We start from the raw sequence: 15,300 nt of genomic DNA, 5'->3' as shown, positions 1-15,300 counted from the left end.
ATATTGAGCAACATCAGTTCAAGTTATTGTAACAAACGCATGCTACACCCCCGATTAAATCGATGTTGTGGTTCCTATGATTTTACTTAAAATATAAATTTAATAATATATGTAATACATAGCTGTATGTATGAACAATAATTGATCTTGCAACAAAAAAAGCAAGTAAATATAGAAAAAAACATCAGTGTCCAGAGGACCATTGAACAGTATTACACAGAGGAATGTGTGACGTGTGCTTCAAACCGCCCAAAACAACACACGATTGAAAGCTTCCAAAAGTCCTTCAGTGGTGTTTCTTCTGTTAAACACACCGTCAAACTGTTAGTTCAAAACCAGAACAACAAACTAAACCATTTTCCACCAATAAACCTCAAAATTACAAGAAATAAAGACGCAACCTCGTCCATCATCTTGTGTGTGTACTAGATTTGATGTTATTATGCAAAACTAACAGTTCAATTGTTACATGTTTTGGTATTTAAATAAAGTTCAGAATCTCTGCTTTACATCTACATAGTTTTTACTCCACTAAACTCTTTTATAATTTCAGATTTACTTCAAATGTTGAAGAAGAAAACACACGCATCAGAAACTCGTAGTGGCGAGCCGCTGAACAGAGCGGGTTGAGTCTTCACGGTTCTCATGTTATAGTTAAATACGCAGCGCAGTGAAGCAGAGGTGATCATTGTTACAGGTGTTGACTACAGGTATAATAAAGAGATAAAATCATGGCAGAAACAGCAACTAAAGCGGCTAAGAAGAAGCCTGCTGCCAAACCTAAGAAGAGAACCGGGCCGAGCGTCAGTGAGCTGATCGTCAAGGCTGTGTCCGCGTCTAAAGAGCGAAGCGGAGTGTCTCTTCCCGCCTTGAAGAAAGCGCTCTCCGCCGGTGGATACGATGTGGAGAAGAACAACTCCCGGGTCAAAATCGCCCTTAAGGCTCTGGTGCTGAAAGGCGACCTGAAGCAGACCAAGGGAACCGGCGCCTCCGGCTCGTTCAAACTCAACAAGAAACTCGCAGAGACTAAGACGAAACCCGCAAAGAAAGCCGCTCCTAAAGCCAAGAAACCCGCAGCTAAAAAGTCCGCAGCCAAGAAACCCGCCGCCGCGAAGAAGCCCAAAGCCGCAAAGAAGCCCGCAGCTAAGAAATCTCCGAAGAAACCCGCTAAAAAGGCAACAAAGAGCCCAAAGAAAGCCAAGAAACCGGCGACTCCTAAGAAAGCAGCAAAGAGCCCTAAAAAGGCGAAGGCCGCCAAACCTAAAACGGCGAAACCTAAAGCAGCCAAACCTAAAAAGACCGCAGCGAAGAAGAAATAAGCTTGTTTTTTAATGTCAAAACGGCTCTTTTAAGAGCCACCAACTGATTCAGAATTAAGAGCTTATTTTCAGTGGTAAAATTGAAGAGAAAGTATGTTGACAGAAGTCAAAACTGAACATTCTGACATTTATTCACCCTTAATATCCTGTTTGAGTTTTTACTGTTGAATTAAATATTTTGAATAACGTTAATGCAGGAAACTTATAACCCTTGACTTCCACAGCTGCTTTTGTCCATCTATGGAAGCCAATGGTTAGTTTTAGGTTTTTGTATATAATTTAAGAAACAGGAAGCTTTGGAAACACTTGAGTGTCAGCTAATAATGAGTAAATTTTAATTTTGAGGGGAACTATCCCTTTAAGCAAACACGTAAAGCATTAAAACATATGTGAATGTCAGAAGTATAAGTGCACATAGAGATGTGATATACACTTTAAAATTCTGCATTCAACACAATTTCTTCATGTTGTCCCAAAACAAATTGACTGAGTTAAACTGAGTTTTTACAAATTTAAGTTGAATGAACATAAAACAATTAAGTTGTCCCCCTAAAAAACTCCAGAATTGTGTTGATTCAGCTCATTTTAAAATTAATTTTGAACAACAGCAGAAGTAAATTTTGGAGTCATTCATTAATTTTCCTTCGGTTTAGTCCCTTAATTTATCAGGAGTCACCACAGCGGAATGAACCACCAACTTATCCAGCATATGTTTTATGCGGCAGATGCCCTTTCAGCTGTTCTGGGAAACACCCATACACACTCATACACTAGGGCCAAATTAGTTTATTCAACTCACCCATACCCGCATGTGTTTGGACTGTGGGGGAAACCGGAGCATCCGGAGGAAACCCATTCCAACACGGGGAGAACATGCAAACGAAATGCCAACGGGACTCGAACCAGTGACCTTCTTGCTGTGAGGCGACAGTGCTAACCACTGAGACTCCTTGTCACAATATTTGAGTGTAGACTTGTCATCATTTAATTTTGACTCAGTTACATTTGGCTCAAGAAACAAATAATTTAATCAATATTAATGTTATTCTCAAGAAAACATTTATAGTGTAAGGACTTTATTACGTTCTTAAAGGGATAGTTACCCCAAAATGGATATGTATTAATGACTCACCCCCGAGGGGTTTCAAATCTTTATATTTATTTTCTTTTTATCATAAAATAAAAGATGTTCTGTAGAATGTTAGAAAAACAATTTATTTCCAAACAGTAAACAGTTATTAAACAGTTATTTCCAAAACAAATACGTTGTAAACCAATGGTTACCTCCTTCCAACATGTCAACGTATAATAATAATATTTTTTGCGTGATTAACAGAAAAATTGAAGTGAGTTAAATGATGACAGAATTTGAATTTTTGGGTGAACTGTCCCTTTAAGGGCCGTGAGCAGAAGAAAGAGGGTGTGGCTTATTGTTAGAAGGGAAGTTCGCTGATTGGTTTGTAAACATATTCAGCCTCCAGCCAATAGCACAGTCGCACGTTTTATCTTTAAAGGCGCATCGCCGAGATCAGTGTTATTATTTTAGGTTGCACGAAAACCACCTAACGAAAATGAGCGGAAGAGGTAAAACCGGAGGGAAAGCCCGTGCTAAGGCCAAGACTCGTTCCTCCAGAGCGGGTCTGCAGTTTCCCGTTGGCCGTGTTCACAGGCTTCTCCGCAAGGGTAACTACGCAGAGCGCGTCGGTGCTGGAGCTCCAGTGTACCTGGCCGCTGTGCTCGAGTATTTGACCGCTGAGATCCTGGAGTTGGCTGGAAACGCCGCTCGGGACAACAAGAAGACCCGCATCATCCCCCGCCATCTGCAGCTGGCGGTACGCAATGACGAGGAGCTGAACAAGCTCCTGGGCGGAGTGACCATCGCTCAGGGTGGCGTGCTGCCCAACATCCAGGCCGTGCTGCTGCCCAAGAAGACCGAGAAAGCCGCCAAGAAGTAAACCGGGTGAAGATCGCTTCTACATCAAAGGCTCTTTTAAGAGCCACCAATTTCTTCCTTAAAGGGTGACCTACTTGTATTAGGTTGTGCTGGTAACTTTATAAGATACAGTGGAAATCCTAATTTAAGTTATGTACAAATTAATTTGTGAAATGTTTTATATCACACCCGTTGAACAAAAGTTTGAACTTTTTTTTTTATTTATTTTTTAAAATATTTTATATATTACATTTGTCACTATATATCACATTTACAGCAGCCACAGGTTGACCAAACTGCTTTAGTTTGAATGAGTTTAAGAGATCTCAAAATTCAATGTTTAAAAAAAAAAGCTGATAAAAGTTTGAAATAACGTAAAGTGATTAATTTTAATTCAGTCGCACTGTAGATAATCTGAATTAAAAACCTAACTTTATATAGTCTTTATGTAAACGATTGATGGAAAACTTATAATACAGAGCAAATATTTAGGGCGTTTTTGATAATTTTCCCTATTATTCATAAGAGCCAAAAAGTAATGCACGTTTAGGCGGGAACTTTTCTTTAAACGGATTCCCGTTTCAAAAAACGACGGCGTACAGCCATTGGTCAACTGTCGTAAAGCGAAAGCCAACAATAACCAATCAAATCATTTGAATTTCTGCCGTCCAATGAGCTCGTGGCAGCTCTCCTTTAAATAAGCGACAAGGTCCACAAAGTGTTCATTCGTTCGTAGAACTTGGCGATTCTTTACCATCAACAATGGCAAGAACCAAGCAGACCGCTCGTAAATCTACCGGAGGAAAGGCTCCAAGAAAGCAACTCGCCACCAAAGCTGCCCGTAAAAGCGCACCAGCTACCGGCGGCGTTAAGAAGCCTCATCGTTACAGGCCCGGTACCGTGGCTCTGAGAGAGATCCGCCGTTATCAGAAGTCCACTGAACTGCTGATCCGCAAACTGCCCTTCCAGCGTCTGGTAAGAGAAATCGCTCAAGATTTCAAGACTGATCTGCGTTTCCAGAGCTCTGCCGTCATGGCCCTGCAGGAGGCCAGCGAGGCTTATCTGGTGGGTCTGTTTGAGGACACAAACCTGTGCGCCATCCACGCCAAGAGGGTCACTATCATGCCCAAAGACATCCAGCTGGCCCGTCGCATCCGCGGAGAGCGCGCTTAAACTGCTGTCGCACTAAACCAAACGGCTCTTTTAAGAGCCACCCATATATCTCTTCAAAAGATCAATTATTGCGTTTCTTTAGCTTATCTATTTAATTTTGCTCATTAAAGACTAGTGTTCTAATAGTTTCAACTAATTAGAATTACTGCTTCAGGAGTAGTGAACAAACAATTAACTTAACGTTTCATACACATGGTTACTGAAGAGGAAACGCGCTTCGTTTCTCTATTAATCCAATAAAAACGCTTTGTCTATAATGCATATACATGCACGTTTTCAATAAACTAGAATAAGTTTTGCTGAGAATCATCACTGCTAAAAAGCGAGGAAAATCAAACAAAACTTTTTCTTTTAATTTTTTTTATTAACTCAATGTCACAAGAACAAGAGGTATTACATTTCACATAGTTTCTGATAGAGAAAAAAAAAATATATATATACACATATATACATGTATATAAAAACTAAAGTAAAATTACATTTACATTAAATTAAATGTTTTCAGAGTATTACATGTTTTCAATGCTTTTTTGTTTTGTGATTGTTCCAAAAGATTTATATATACTTTGAAGTCATTCACAAAATGGGTAAAGTTTGGCTTACACTGAGCCCACTTTTTCTTATGTACATGGTATTTTCCTAACAGCATAAACAAATTAAAAATATATTGTCCTTTACAGTTCAGGTTCTCATTATCAGAATAAAACAGTACATCAAATAAACCAATTTCTATCTTATACTCCATTTTTTTGTTAATAAACAATTCCAAATCTTTCCAAAATATTCTTGAGTAAATACAATGAAAAAAAGATGCAAAATAGTTCTTTTTCTTGACCACAAAATTCACACATATATGAAATATTAAGTTTAAATCGTTCCAAAACATGTTTAGCAGGATAAATTCTATGGAGTATTTTGAATGACACCTCTTTAATTTTGTTATTTAAACAAAAGTTATTTGTCAACTTCCAAGCTTTAACCCAAGAAATATTATCGAATAATGAAAGCCAAAAATATCTTGCTGTAGGTGGAGACAACGAACGGAGAGCATTCTTTATAACCTTGTTGTTACATTGAAAATATTGATGTTTTAAAACAACAATGAAAATGTTTTCACAAGGATTACCTATGCCGATCCCTTCTGAAAGACCATTTTTTAAAAACAAGACCACACCCTTTGGAATTGCATCCAAAACAATAGCGAATTCTCTCGGTTTAACTGGTAATTTTAATTTTTTAAGAAATTCAGTATAAGATAAAGTTAATTAACTGCCTCACTAACAGAATACCATTATTGAACCAATTCTGATAAAATAAAGACTTGTTTTTAAATAAAACATCCTTGTTATTCCATATGAAATAATTGTGGGGCGAAAAATTGTGTTTATATACCAATTTCCAAGATAGAAGGGCTTGTCTATGAAAACTGGACAATTTAACAGGAATTTTGTCAACAGAAAACTTACATTTTAACAAAAAGTCTATGCCGCCCAGAGTATTGAATATATAATTAGGAAATACATTGAAATTGTCTCTATTCTTCATAAACTCAATCAACCATTTAATTTTAAAAGTGTCATTAAGAGTATTATAATCTAAGACCTCCAGTCCGCCTTGCTCTTTAGGATTACAAATAATCTCTTATTTTAAATAATGTGGTTTATTTCTCCAAATAAAGTTATAGAGAATCTTATCCAGTTCTTTAATAACATTGGGAGGCACGTCTAACGATAATGATGTATATACGGATCTAGATATTCCTTCTGCCTTTGATAACAATACTCTCCCAAATAATGAGATGTCCCTCATTAACCACATATTAAATTTATTTCTAGTTTTTTTCAATAATTGGCTCAAAATTTAATTGACTTTTTAGTTTTCTATTTTTATAAAAGAGCATTCTTTAAGGGGAAATATTACAGATTTATCTAGATTCATTCTAAGGCCTGAAACATCAGTGAATTCCTCAATATACGTAATAATTTTTGGTATTTCAAATCTGTTTTTCAAAAAAATTGCTGTATCATCTGGGAATGGACTTAGTTTAAATTGTACTCCTAAAGCAGTGATACCATTAAATTGACTTCTTTTAATATGCAGTGCTAAAATGTGAGTAACTAATAAAAATAAAAAAGGAGAGAGAGGGCAACCTTGTCTAATGCCACAATGAATATCAAATCTTTGGGAGGTACCATGTGCAAGTTTGACAGAACTATTACACCCACTATACAATGTTCTAACTGCTTTCAAAAAGAAATCTCCAAAACCAAAGAATCGAATGACTTTGAAAATAAAATTATGAATTACCGTATCAAAAGCCTTATAAAAATCAATGAATAAAATAAAACTAATATCCTCGATAAAGTGATTGTAATCAATCATATCTAAAACTAGCCTGATGTTATTTCTTATATGACGGCCTTGCATAAACCCAGACTGTTCTAAATCAATTATTTCACTTAATCCCTGCTTCAGTCTTCTGGCAAAAATCATTGCAAACAACTTACTGTCATTATTAAGCAAACTAATAGGCCTCCAATTTTCAATAAATAATTTGTCTTTGTTAGGTTTGGGAATCAATGTTATAACTCCTTGTCTTAAAGAAACAGGCAATTCGCCATTTTGAATAGCTTCTAAAAATACTAATAGTAAAAAGGGTGAAAGTTCTTTGGAAAAAGTTTGATAAAATTCACCAGTTAATCCATCGTTGCCTGGTGATTTATTGTTTTTTAATAAGCTAATACACTCCTTTAACTGTTCAATATCTATTTCTTTATCACAATTATTCTGAAAGTTCTGGTCTATTTTTTGGTATCTCTCACCAAATTATTTTAAAAAGTATCAATGTTTAAAGAAGCTGATGTAGAAGAATACAAATTACTAAAAAACTGAGCAACATATTTTAAAATAGTTAAGGGATTTTCTACCAATTTGTTATTAATCATTAATTTTGAGACTGAGGCAAAATCACTGTTTCTCTTTTCAAGGCCAAAAAAATATTTAGTATTTTTTTCCCATTTTTCTAACCACTTAAGTCTTGTTCTAATAAAAGCTCCTCTTGCTTTGTCCTCATAAATGTTATCTAATTCGATTTGTAATAAATCTAATCTTTGTAACTCACTATGTGTCAAAGCTTCCTTTTTCTTTTTACATAAATTTAAAATATCCTCAATAATCGATTTTTCTTTCCTTTTTTTAAAATTTTTGATTCCAATTTTCCTTGATTAATAAATATCGTTCTAATATCAAGCTTCATTAATTCCCAATATTTTCCATATGATTTCTCTAAATTTGCAACTGTCCAATATTCTTTAATAATATCCTTGTAAGAGGCTAAATTATTATATGTGTTTGTTTACATGACAAAACATGTATTTTTGACTCAAGAAGGTCCATACTGACTTCAAAGGCAGATACTGATAAGGGCCTGGTATGTGGACTTTGGGGGTTTTACGATGTGGTCACATGTTGATTGGTCAGTTTGAATGTCTCAGCATTTGGGCTTTTAGTCACATGGTCAAGAAAGATACAAAATAGGTGGTAAAACGCTGCTCTGCCTCTTTTCTTTTCCTGGCCTGTCTTTCCTGGTCTGCTTTCCTCTTCTGGTCCTCTCCTCCTCTGAATCTTCTCTGACTCTACTGCAGTCAGGCTAACTTCTGGGCCTGCTCTCTTTGTCTCTCTCTCCCTCCCCCTGTGTCTCTCCTTCTACCTCTGGTAACTTTAATTTTACATTTAAGCTGGGTACAATTTATATCATATGTTTTATCATTTCATATTTGATCATTTTATACAGTTATTTTATAACTAATTCAGTTGTAACCATAGAGAATTACTGTCATTAAATCATTTCATTTTCAAGTATTTGTGAATTACTTTTGATTTAACATCAACACTTAATTGCTCCATATTGCAATACAATACAATCACATAATATCAACGCTCTCCCACATTTATAGCTATTAATACTGATCTAAGATTGCAGAAGAATGGCTTGACTAGAATGTACAGTTTTTGACCATCAATACTGATAACTTTTTAGTCATTCGGCAGAACTACAGTTCGAACCGCTGTGGTTTTAAAACCCATTCCTACATCCTTAAATTTTATCTGTAAACTTTCATTCTCAAGTAATTAGTTATTTAATTTCCAATAATTATATATTTTTAACTAATTTATCTTGTACCAAATTTATTTTAATGTAAATTCCTTTATGGTCCGTCATTATACAAGGTTCTATCGATACAGACACTGAATTATTAATTAAATAATTAGACACTAACCAATAGTCAATACGAGAATGAAGAGACAAGTCCTTATTAAAACAAAAAAAACGGTTTCAGTACAATAAGGTAAGTTACGTCAAACACCAGAAAGTGGGCGGGGTCAGTCTTTTAATGCCTATGATCTGCTCCTACTCATCATCGGTAGTTTGACCTGACCAATCAAGTCATTCCATGGGTAGGGCGATGAATAGACCAATCACAGGCCGCGCTTTTTCAAATTTGAAATTAGCATACGTTGTATATAAAACCCAGCGCTTTCTGTTGGAAGTTTAAATCTTGAAGATTCAGATCAAGCATCATGCCTGAACCAGCTAAGGCCGCGCCCAAGAAGGGCTCCAAGAAAGCGGTGACTAAAACCGCTGGCAAAGGAGGAAAGAAGCGCAAGAGGACCAGGAAGGAGAGCTACGCCATTTACGTGTACAAAGTACTGAAGCAGGTCCATCCTGATACTGGAATCTCCTCTAAAGCGATGGGAATCATGAACTCGTTCGTCAACGACATTTTCGAGCGCATCGCCGGTGAGGCGTCTCGTCTCGCTCATTACAACAAGCGCTCCACCATCACATCCAGAGAGATCCAGACCGCCGTGCGCCTGCTGTTGCCCGGTGAGCTGGCTAAACACGCCGTGTCTGAGGGCACAAAGGCTGTCACCAAGTATACCAGCTCTAAGTAAAGCGCGGAGTCAACTTCCACCCAAAGGCTCTTTTAAGAGCCACCCATGTTTTCATATAGAGAGCTTTCTGACTGCATTGTTGGCTTAAACTGGTAGTAATCCAGATACATTCACTTTGCACTGTAGTTTATCTTTAAAACACCGCTCAAGTTTGCGTTTTAAATATGCACCATTGAACCTCATGTTAAACATCCACGTGGATCACATTAAATAAGTTCTACCTCATTAGAAGTACCTTCAAGTAACAACGCAAAGTGGCATAAAGCGGGCCGTAATCCACTTGTTAGTTATGGTTTAATCCGTTTTACACACCCTGGACAAGTAGTGCAGCTTAAATCTGTCAGAAAATCTGCATATATAATACAAAGCAGACAAAAGTAAATACTATGCATGTTTTATAGCGGTAGTTGCCATGGTATTCTCGTTTACTTCCAAAACGTTCGAGTTTCCTTATTCTGTCAAAAAAAATAATATATATATGAGAAAGGCTGTAATCATTACTTCCTACAATATGAAGTTAGTAGTTGCAGATTTTCAGCATTCCTCAATCTCTTGTTTTTAACAGAGTAAAGACACCCAAAGCTTTGGAACCACTTTAGGGTGAGAAAATAGTGAGTATTTTTTCACGAGTCTTATGTTTTACCAGGACTGATAAACCATCTAAAGGTGCAATAACAAGCAGTTTAGACAATATATGGAGAACAGGAGAGAAAAAAAGCTCAATTCTTTGTATTCCACTTTCTTTAGTAAATTGTATAATTGCTCAATACCTTTGATTGTACTGCATTAGTGCTTACTATGCTCTTTGAAGTGAATGTTTCATCACCTTAGTGAGCATGACCATAATAATTACCTGATTCATGTTTTACTAATGATTTGGTGTCCTATCCGTAGTGTGTAAAACTCAAACATTTTTAACTTTTGGGTTAACCATCTCTTTAATGACATAACCATAACTTAGAAGTTAAACTTGTCAGCTGGGCTATCATTTCTTGTGTAGATTTACATGATATCAATAAATGTTTCACCGTCTCATAATCCTGACGCATGTTTAACATAAACAGAAGTAGCTTATAAGATTCTTCTTCTTTTGGTTTAATGGCGGATGGCAAACCAGCATTTCCACCACCTATATTGTATTGGTGAAACCTCAACGAGCAAAGGGATAACTCCTTACAGATTATTAATAAAATAATAATAATATATAAACACCCTGTTAATTAAATCTATATTCTTCAAAAAATGTAAAAGAAAATCCCACACCTTGGACTGTTTCTGTGCATTCTGAAATACATATTTGACTGAGATGACATTCATTTCTACATCTCTTAGTTTTCCAACAAGCTGATTTCTCATTCTTTATGCTTTATATTGTAATACTACATGCTCAATTGTTTCTTTTCTTCTACAATTCTTCACATTTCCTTATAATGTACAGGGAACAATTAAGATTGGAGTATACAAAGCCTATAGTTATAACAATAATGATGTTGAATAAATGTCCATCCGTTTGACTTTTTAATCCAGTCCTCTTGCCATAGGCTTATGGCTGCAGCTTTAATAATATTATTGCCTGAAAAGTGTTTGTGTTTTTTCACATTCGAGATAGCCTGTCCATTTCAACCTCAATGCTGTTTTGGCCAGCTTATCCATCGCCTCATTTCCTTCTATACCTACACGGGCAGGGATCCATAAAAAAAGCCTACATTTACTCCCGTATTAACGATTCTATAAATAGTCTGCATATTTTATACAGAATATCAACTCTATACTTTAAACGTAGGTATTACAAAACACTGCCAGAAACTTGCAAAGGGGGCGGGTCTTGCGATTTGGAGGGAGGTGCAGTGATTGGTTTTCAACTGAGGCAGATTCTGACCAATAGGCGAGAGGCACGTTAGCTTTATATCTGATCGTCGCGTCTCATTGTTACAGACGCATTCGTAATTCTACAAGAGCTAACAGATCAACATGAGCGGAAGAGGCAAAACCGGAGGAAAGGCCCGCGCTAAGGCCAAGACTCGCTCCTCCAGAGCAGGGTTGCAGTTTCCCGTGGGTCGCGTTCACAGACTTCTGCGCAAAGGTAACTATGCTCAGCGCGTCGGTGCTGGAGCTCCAGTGTATCTGGCCGCTGTGCTCGAGTATCTGACCGCTGAGATCCTGGAGTTGGCTGGAAACGCCGCTCGGGACAACAAGAAGACCCGCATCATCCCCCGCCATCTGCAGCTAGCGGTGCGCAATGACGAGGAGCTGAACAAGCTGCTGGGCGGAGTGACCATCGCTCAGGGTGGTGTGCTGCCCAACATCCAGGCCGTGCTGTTGCCCAAGAAGACCGAGAAGGCCGCTAAAGGCAAATAAACTACGTTTCGGATTTTACTCTCACCCAAAGGTTCTTTTAAGGACCACCTACTTGCCATTTAAAAGGCAATTTTACTAACATCACCAATCAAAGAGAATATAAGGCTTTGCTAAATGCATATTTATACACCGTGATTGAATTATCGGGTGTGTCCGCGGGGTCTAAATATTTCTATAACGTTTGAAAGCCACCAAAGTGTCACTTTTTAAAAGAGGTTTCTTTGCTGAACTACTGAACTTAAGTCCAGTAATATTACAGACTGGCGTATTAAACCAGTTTAAACCTCAAAACAATAAGCAGTAAACTCATACTTCTGGCTTTAGTAGTAAACATAAGAAAACCTTAATACTAAATGGCTACTGAAAGAGAATATATTACCCAAAAAAATGAAAACCTTAAATGACTGGGTTTCAAACACTGTATATTTTGCAATGGATTCAGTTCAAATTATTTCAGTCTTGTATTTAAAAAAATAATTTTTGGCCTTAAGTATTAAATTCACTGAAGTCGTGTAGAGTGTCTTAATTTCAAACTGTTCTCCTATGTGAATATAAAGGTATAGCCAATTGGGCCAACACTCATCCAATCACCAACAATCCACCCTAATAGAACTTAACACAACTGTTTACCAATATGGTTTAATTATCATCCTTACAATAATTTGTTTTAAAAGTTTTCTATATTAACAGTCCATGTTTGGTGAGGACACAGACTGCACAAACTGTCATACATACATTTAGTTTATTATGTAGTTTTTAAAGATTTTTTTAAGAGAAGTTGTTGAAAATAGTATGCACAAATAGGATCTGCTTGTTTTGACAATTTATGTAAACTATGCGGCTTGAAATTATAAAAAACGAATTATAATATAAAAAGTCCTGTATAGTGTGAAGTTTCATTCATAATAGTCTTAAAAACCTGCAGAAATCCTGAATTAGATTAATCAGAAAGAAACACTCGTTAGCATTAAATTAAGCTGCAATCATTTAATTTTAATGACATGTGTAACGTTTAGTATTTTATGAACTTTTGATCTTTTAGAGTAATTGTTACTGTTGGTTGACAATAAAGTAAAAGTCTCCATGTGTTTTTTTAATGATCTTGTGCTCTTCAATACAAGATGGCTGGGTATAATCATTATGTGAATGTATAATTGTTGTTGATTTGAGTTTGTCAGCAGAGCGGCTTACAAACTCAGTGCGAGTGTTAAAGATGGCTACTGCTGATGAACTATATTTAGTAATCTTTTTTTTAACAATCTCTGGCTCTTCTTTATCTGAGTCTGCTCACTTTTGGTCTAAAACTGACGGTTCTGATTATGTGCTGGATGCATGGAACTGATGCTGACTTTGAACCAATAGAGAAGAGTATATATAAGTCAGAATTTTGAGCTTTTCTTTTTTAAATATTTGCCAAATGATGTTTAACAGAGCAAGGACATTTTCACAGTATGTCTGATAATATTCTTTTCTCTTATTAGTTTTATTTTGGCTAGAATAAAAGCAGTTTTAAATGTTTTATAAACCATTTTAAGGTCAAAATTATTAGCCCCTTTAAACAAAATTTTTCAGATAGTCTACAGAACAAACCATCGTTATACAATAACTTGTCTAATTACCCTAACCTGCCTAGTTAACCTAATTAACCTAGTTAAGCCTTTAAATGTCACTATAAGCTGTGTAGAAGTGTCTTGAAAAATATCTAGTCAAATATTATTAACTGTCATCATGGCAAAGATAAAATAAATCAGTTATTAAAACTTTTATGATTACAAATGTGCTGAAAAATCTCTCCGTTAAACAGAAATTGGGGAAAAAAATAAAACAAATAAATAAACAGGGGGGCTAATAATTTTGACTTCAACTGTATATGCTTTATTATTCTATTATCGAAATAGCTATCTTAATAAATTTGATGCCATTATTGTATTACTTGCTAGATATATTCCCTAATAAAACAGATAAAGTCATGATATTTGATTACGGTGGTATTGTTTATTATTATATTGCTACAGTGGAATATAACATGGTCGATTTCTTTTTGACTACAGACTAAACATTCTCCAGTTGGATGCTTCCCTATTTTATTCTCATGCACATTCTCATCTGGGGTTTACTTCCTTTTCAATTTCTGTTCTCTCCTCCCAGCACCAACTTGTTTTTGTATAATAAACAGATGCTGTTTCACTGTAATTTCAGTATACTTGTCACACTGATTGTGCGTATGTTCTTAAGGATTTTGCTTCTGCTTTACTCAGTGGGACCTCCAGGTCTACTTCCTTGACATTAAGAGCTTGTTTAGCCAGAATATCCTTCTCATTTCCTTACACACACCTACATTGGCAGGAACCCAAATAAAATGTATAAATATGCAAAAGGCTGATGATAGCTGACAGGACAACTTTTTAAGAAATGTTTCTGGGCAACTTTTGTAAATGATGCCATACATGGGCAACAAGATCAGACATGGGAAACTAATTAGGGATAATGGGTTATACCATATAGTTGTACTTCAATAGGCTAGTAGCCAAACAACAACACTTTTAAAAATTGCTCGAAAAAGTTGAATGTATATCACCAGCATCACGTTAATGTAATGAAGAAAATATCCGTTAGAATAGACTTCCTAAATGATTTCCTTACAGATCTTATATATTTCATAAGAAGAGTAACTGTCTGATGCAATAACAGCGTTAATCTCATTCTCCTTTAACCAATGCAGAGCCATTAATACTGTCAATAATTCTGTCGTATAAATATGCGCTTTTGTGTGAACTGTCCCTTTAAATGTAACATCAAAACGCAAACAACAATCCGGGCCACGAGGCCAAAAGACTGACACGCCTATTTAGGCGTTGTAGCTCCGCCTGGAGTGTTTCAACTAGGTCGTCTAAGCGACTGTAAAGCTTCTCTAGAACAACGTTAACGTACATTCTGAACTTAGTCGATTGAGCATCATGTCAGGAAGAGGCAAAGGCGGTAAAGGATTGGGAAAAGGAGGCGCTAAGCGTCACCGTAAAGTTCTGCGTGATAACATCCAGGGAATCACCAAACCCGCCATCCGTCGTCTCGCTCGCCGTGGTGGAGTCAAGCGCATCTCTGGTCTGATCTACGAGGAGACTCGCGGTGTTCTCAAGGTGTTTCTGGAGAATGTGATCCGTGACGCCGTTACATACACCGAGCACGCCAAGAGAAAGACCGTGACTGCCATGGATGTTGTGTACGCGCTGAAACGGCAGGGACGCACTCTGTACGGGTTCGGCGGTTAAACATCTACGATCAATCCCCAAAAAAGGCTCTTTTAAGAGCCACCCACATTATCTTAAAAGAGTTCTTGGAACTGCTTGATATTAGATTGCTTTCGTATTTTAATCTTTACGTTTAATTCTTTACTTCCATATATAATTTCAAAGCAAACATGTCATGGGGCCATTTATTAGGCTTTATATTGTTCCAAAAAAGTCAAGTTTGTTTTGAAGACCAATAAAGTCTTAATTTATCCAGTGACTATTATTTGATTTACTTGACTATCAGTTCCTCTTAATTTCCGTGCATTTGTTT

General features: G+C 36.5%; 5 protein-coding genes across 5 annotated transcripts; all 5 read left to right on the top strand.

Moving 5' to 3' along the window:
- The first annotated feature begins 705 nt into the window (after positions 1-705).
- zgc:110425 (uncharacterized protein LOC553782 homolog) lies at positions 706-1,327 on the top strand. Its single transcript, XM_056460914.1, has one exon. The coding sequence runs from the start codon at positions 732-734 to the stop codon at positions 1,317-1,319; it is 588 nt and encodes a 195-aa protein (XP_056316889.1). The 5' UTR covers positions 706-731; the 3' UTR covers positions 1,320-1,327.
- Positions 1,328-2,878: 1,551 nt separating this feature from the next.
- LOC130231578 (histone H2A-like) lies at positions 2,879-3,274 on the top strand. The gene has a single exon (XM_056460927.1). The coding sequence runs from the start codon at positions 2,891-2,893 to the stop codon at positions 3,272-3,274; it is 384 nt and encodes a 127-aa protein (XP_056316902.1). The 5' UTR covers positions 2,879-2,890.
- Positions 3,275-3,999: 725 nt separating this feature from the next.
- Positions 4,000-15,268, top strand: LOC130232614 (uncharacterized). Its single transcript, XM_056462591.1, has 4 exons — positions 4,000-4,419; positions 9,025-9,354; positions 11,347-11,721; positions 14,655-15,268. The coding sequence occupies exons 1-4, from the start codon at positions 4,015-4,017 to the stop codon at positions 15,006-15,008; spliced, it is 1,464 nt and encodes a 487-aa protein (XP_056318566.1). The 5' UTR covers positions 4,000-4,014; the 3' UTR covers positions 15,009-15,268.
- LOC130231584 (histone H2B 1/2) lies at positions 9,007-9,395 on the top strand. Its single transcript, XM_056460932.1, has one exon. The coding sequence runs from the start codon at positions 9,007-9,009 to the stop codon at positions 9,379-9,381; it is 375 nt and encodes a 124-aa protein (XP_056316907.1). The 3' UTR covers positions 9,382-9,395.
- Positions 11,338-12,052, top strand: LOC130231573 (histone H2A-like). Its single transcript, XM_056460923.1, has one exon. The coding sequence runs from the start codon at positions 11,353-11,355 to the stop codon at positions 11,737-11,739; it is 387 nt and encodes a 128-aa protein (XP_056316898.1). The 5' UTR covers positions 11,338-11,352; the 3' UTR covers positions 11,740-12,052.
- Positions 15,269-15,300: the final 32 nt, after the last annotated feature.

This window comes from Danio aesculapii, chromosome 7, assembly GCF_903798145.1.
Source record: "Danio aesculapii chromosome 7, fDanAes4.1, whole genome shotgun sequence".
Lineage (NCBI taxonomy): Eukaryota > Metazoa > Chordata > Actinopteri > Cypriniformes > Danionidae > Danio > Danio aesculapii.
Note: the sequence above shows the minus strand (reverse complement) of the source record. Positions and strands in the feature narration are given on the sequence as shown.

Excerpts from the sequence above, each read along its gene's own strand:
- zgc:110425 (XM_056460914.1), top strand. The coding sequence starts at position 732 with ATGGCAGAAACAGCAACTAAAGCGGCTAAGAAGAAGCCTGCTGCCAAA.
- LOC130231578 (XM_056460927.1), top strand. The coding sequence starts at position 2,891 with ATGAGCGGAAGAGGTAAAACCGGAGGGAAAGCCCGTGCTAAGGCCAAG.
- LOC130232614 (XM_056462591.1), top strand. The coding sequence starts at position 4,015 with ATGGCAAGAACCAAGCAGACCGCTCGTAAATCTACCGGAGGAAAGGCT. Across the intron at positions 4,420-9,024 it reads GTCGCATCCGCGGAGAGCGC|GCCGCGCCCAAGAAGGGCTC; the intron begins GCTTAAACTGCT and ends GAACCAGCTAAG. Across the intron at positions 9,355-11,346 it reads TGTCTGAGGGCACAAAGGCT|ATCAACATGAGCGGAAGAGG; the intron begins GTCACCAAGTAT and ends AAGAGCTAACAG.
- LOC130231573 (XM_056460923.1), top strand. The coding sequence starts at position 11,353 with ATGAGCGGAAGAGGCAAAACCGGAGGAAAGGCCCGCGCTAAGGCCAAG.
- LOC130231584 (XM_056460932.1), top strand. The coding sequence starts at position 9,007 with ATGCCTGAACCAGCTAAGGCCGCGCCCAAGAAGGGCTCCAAGAAAGCG.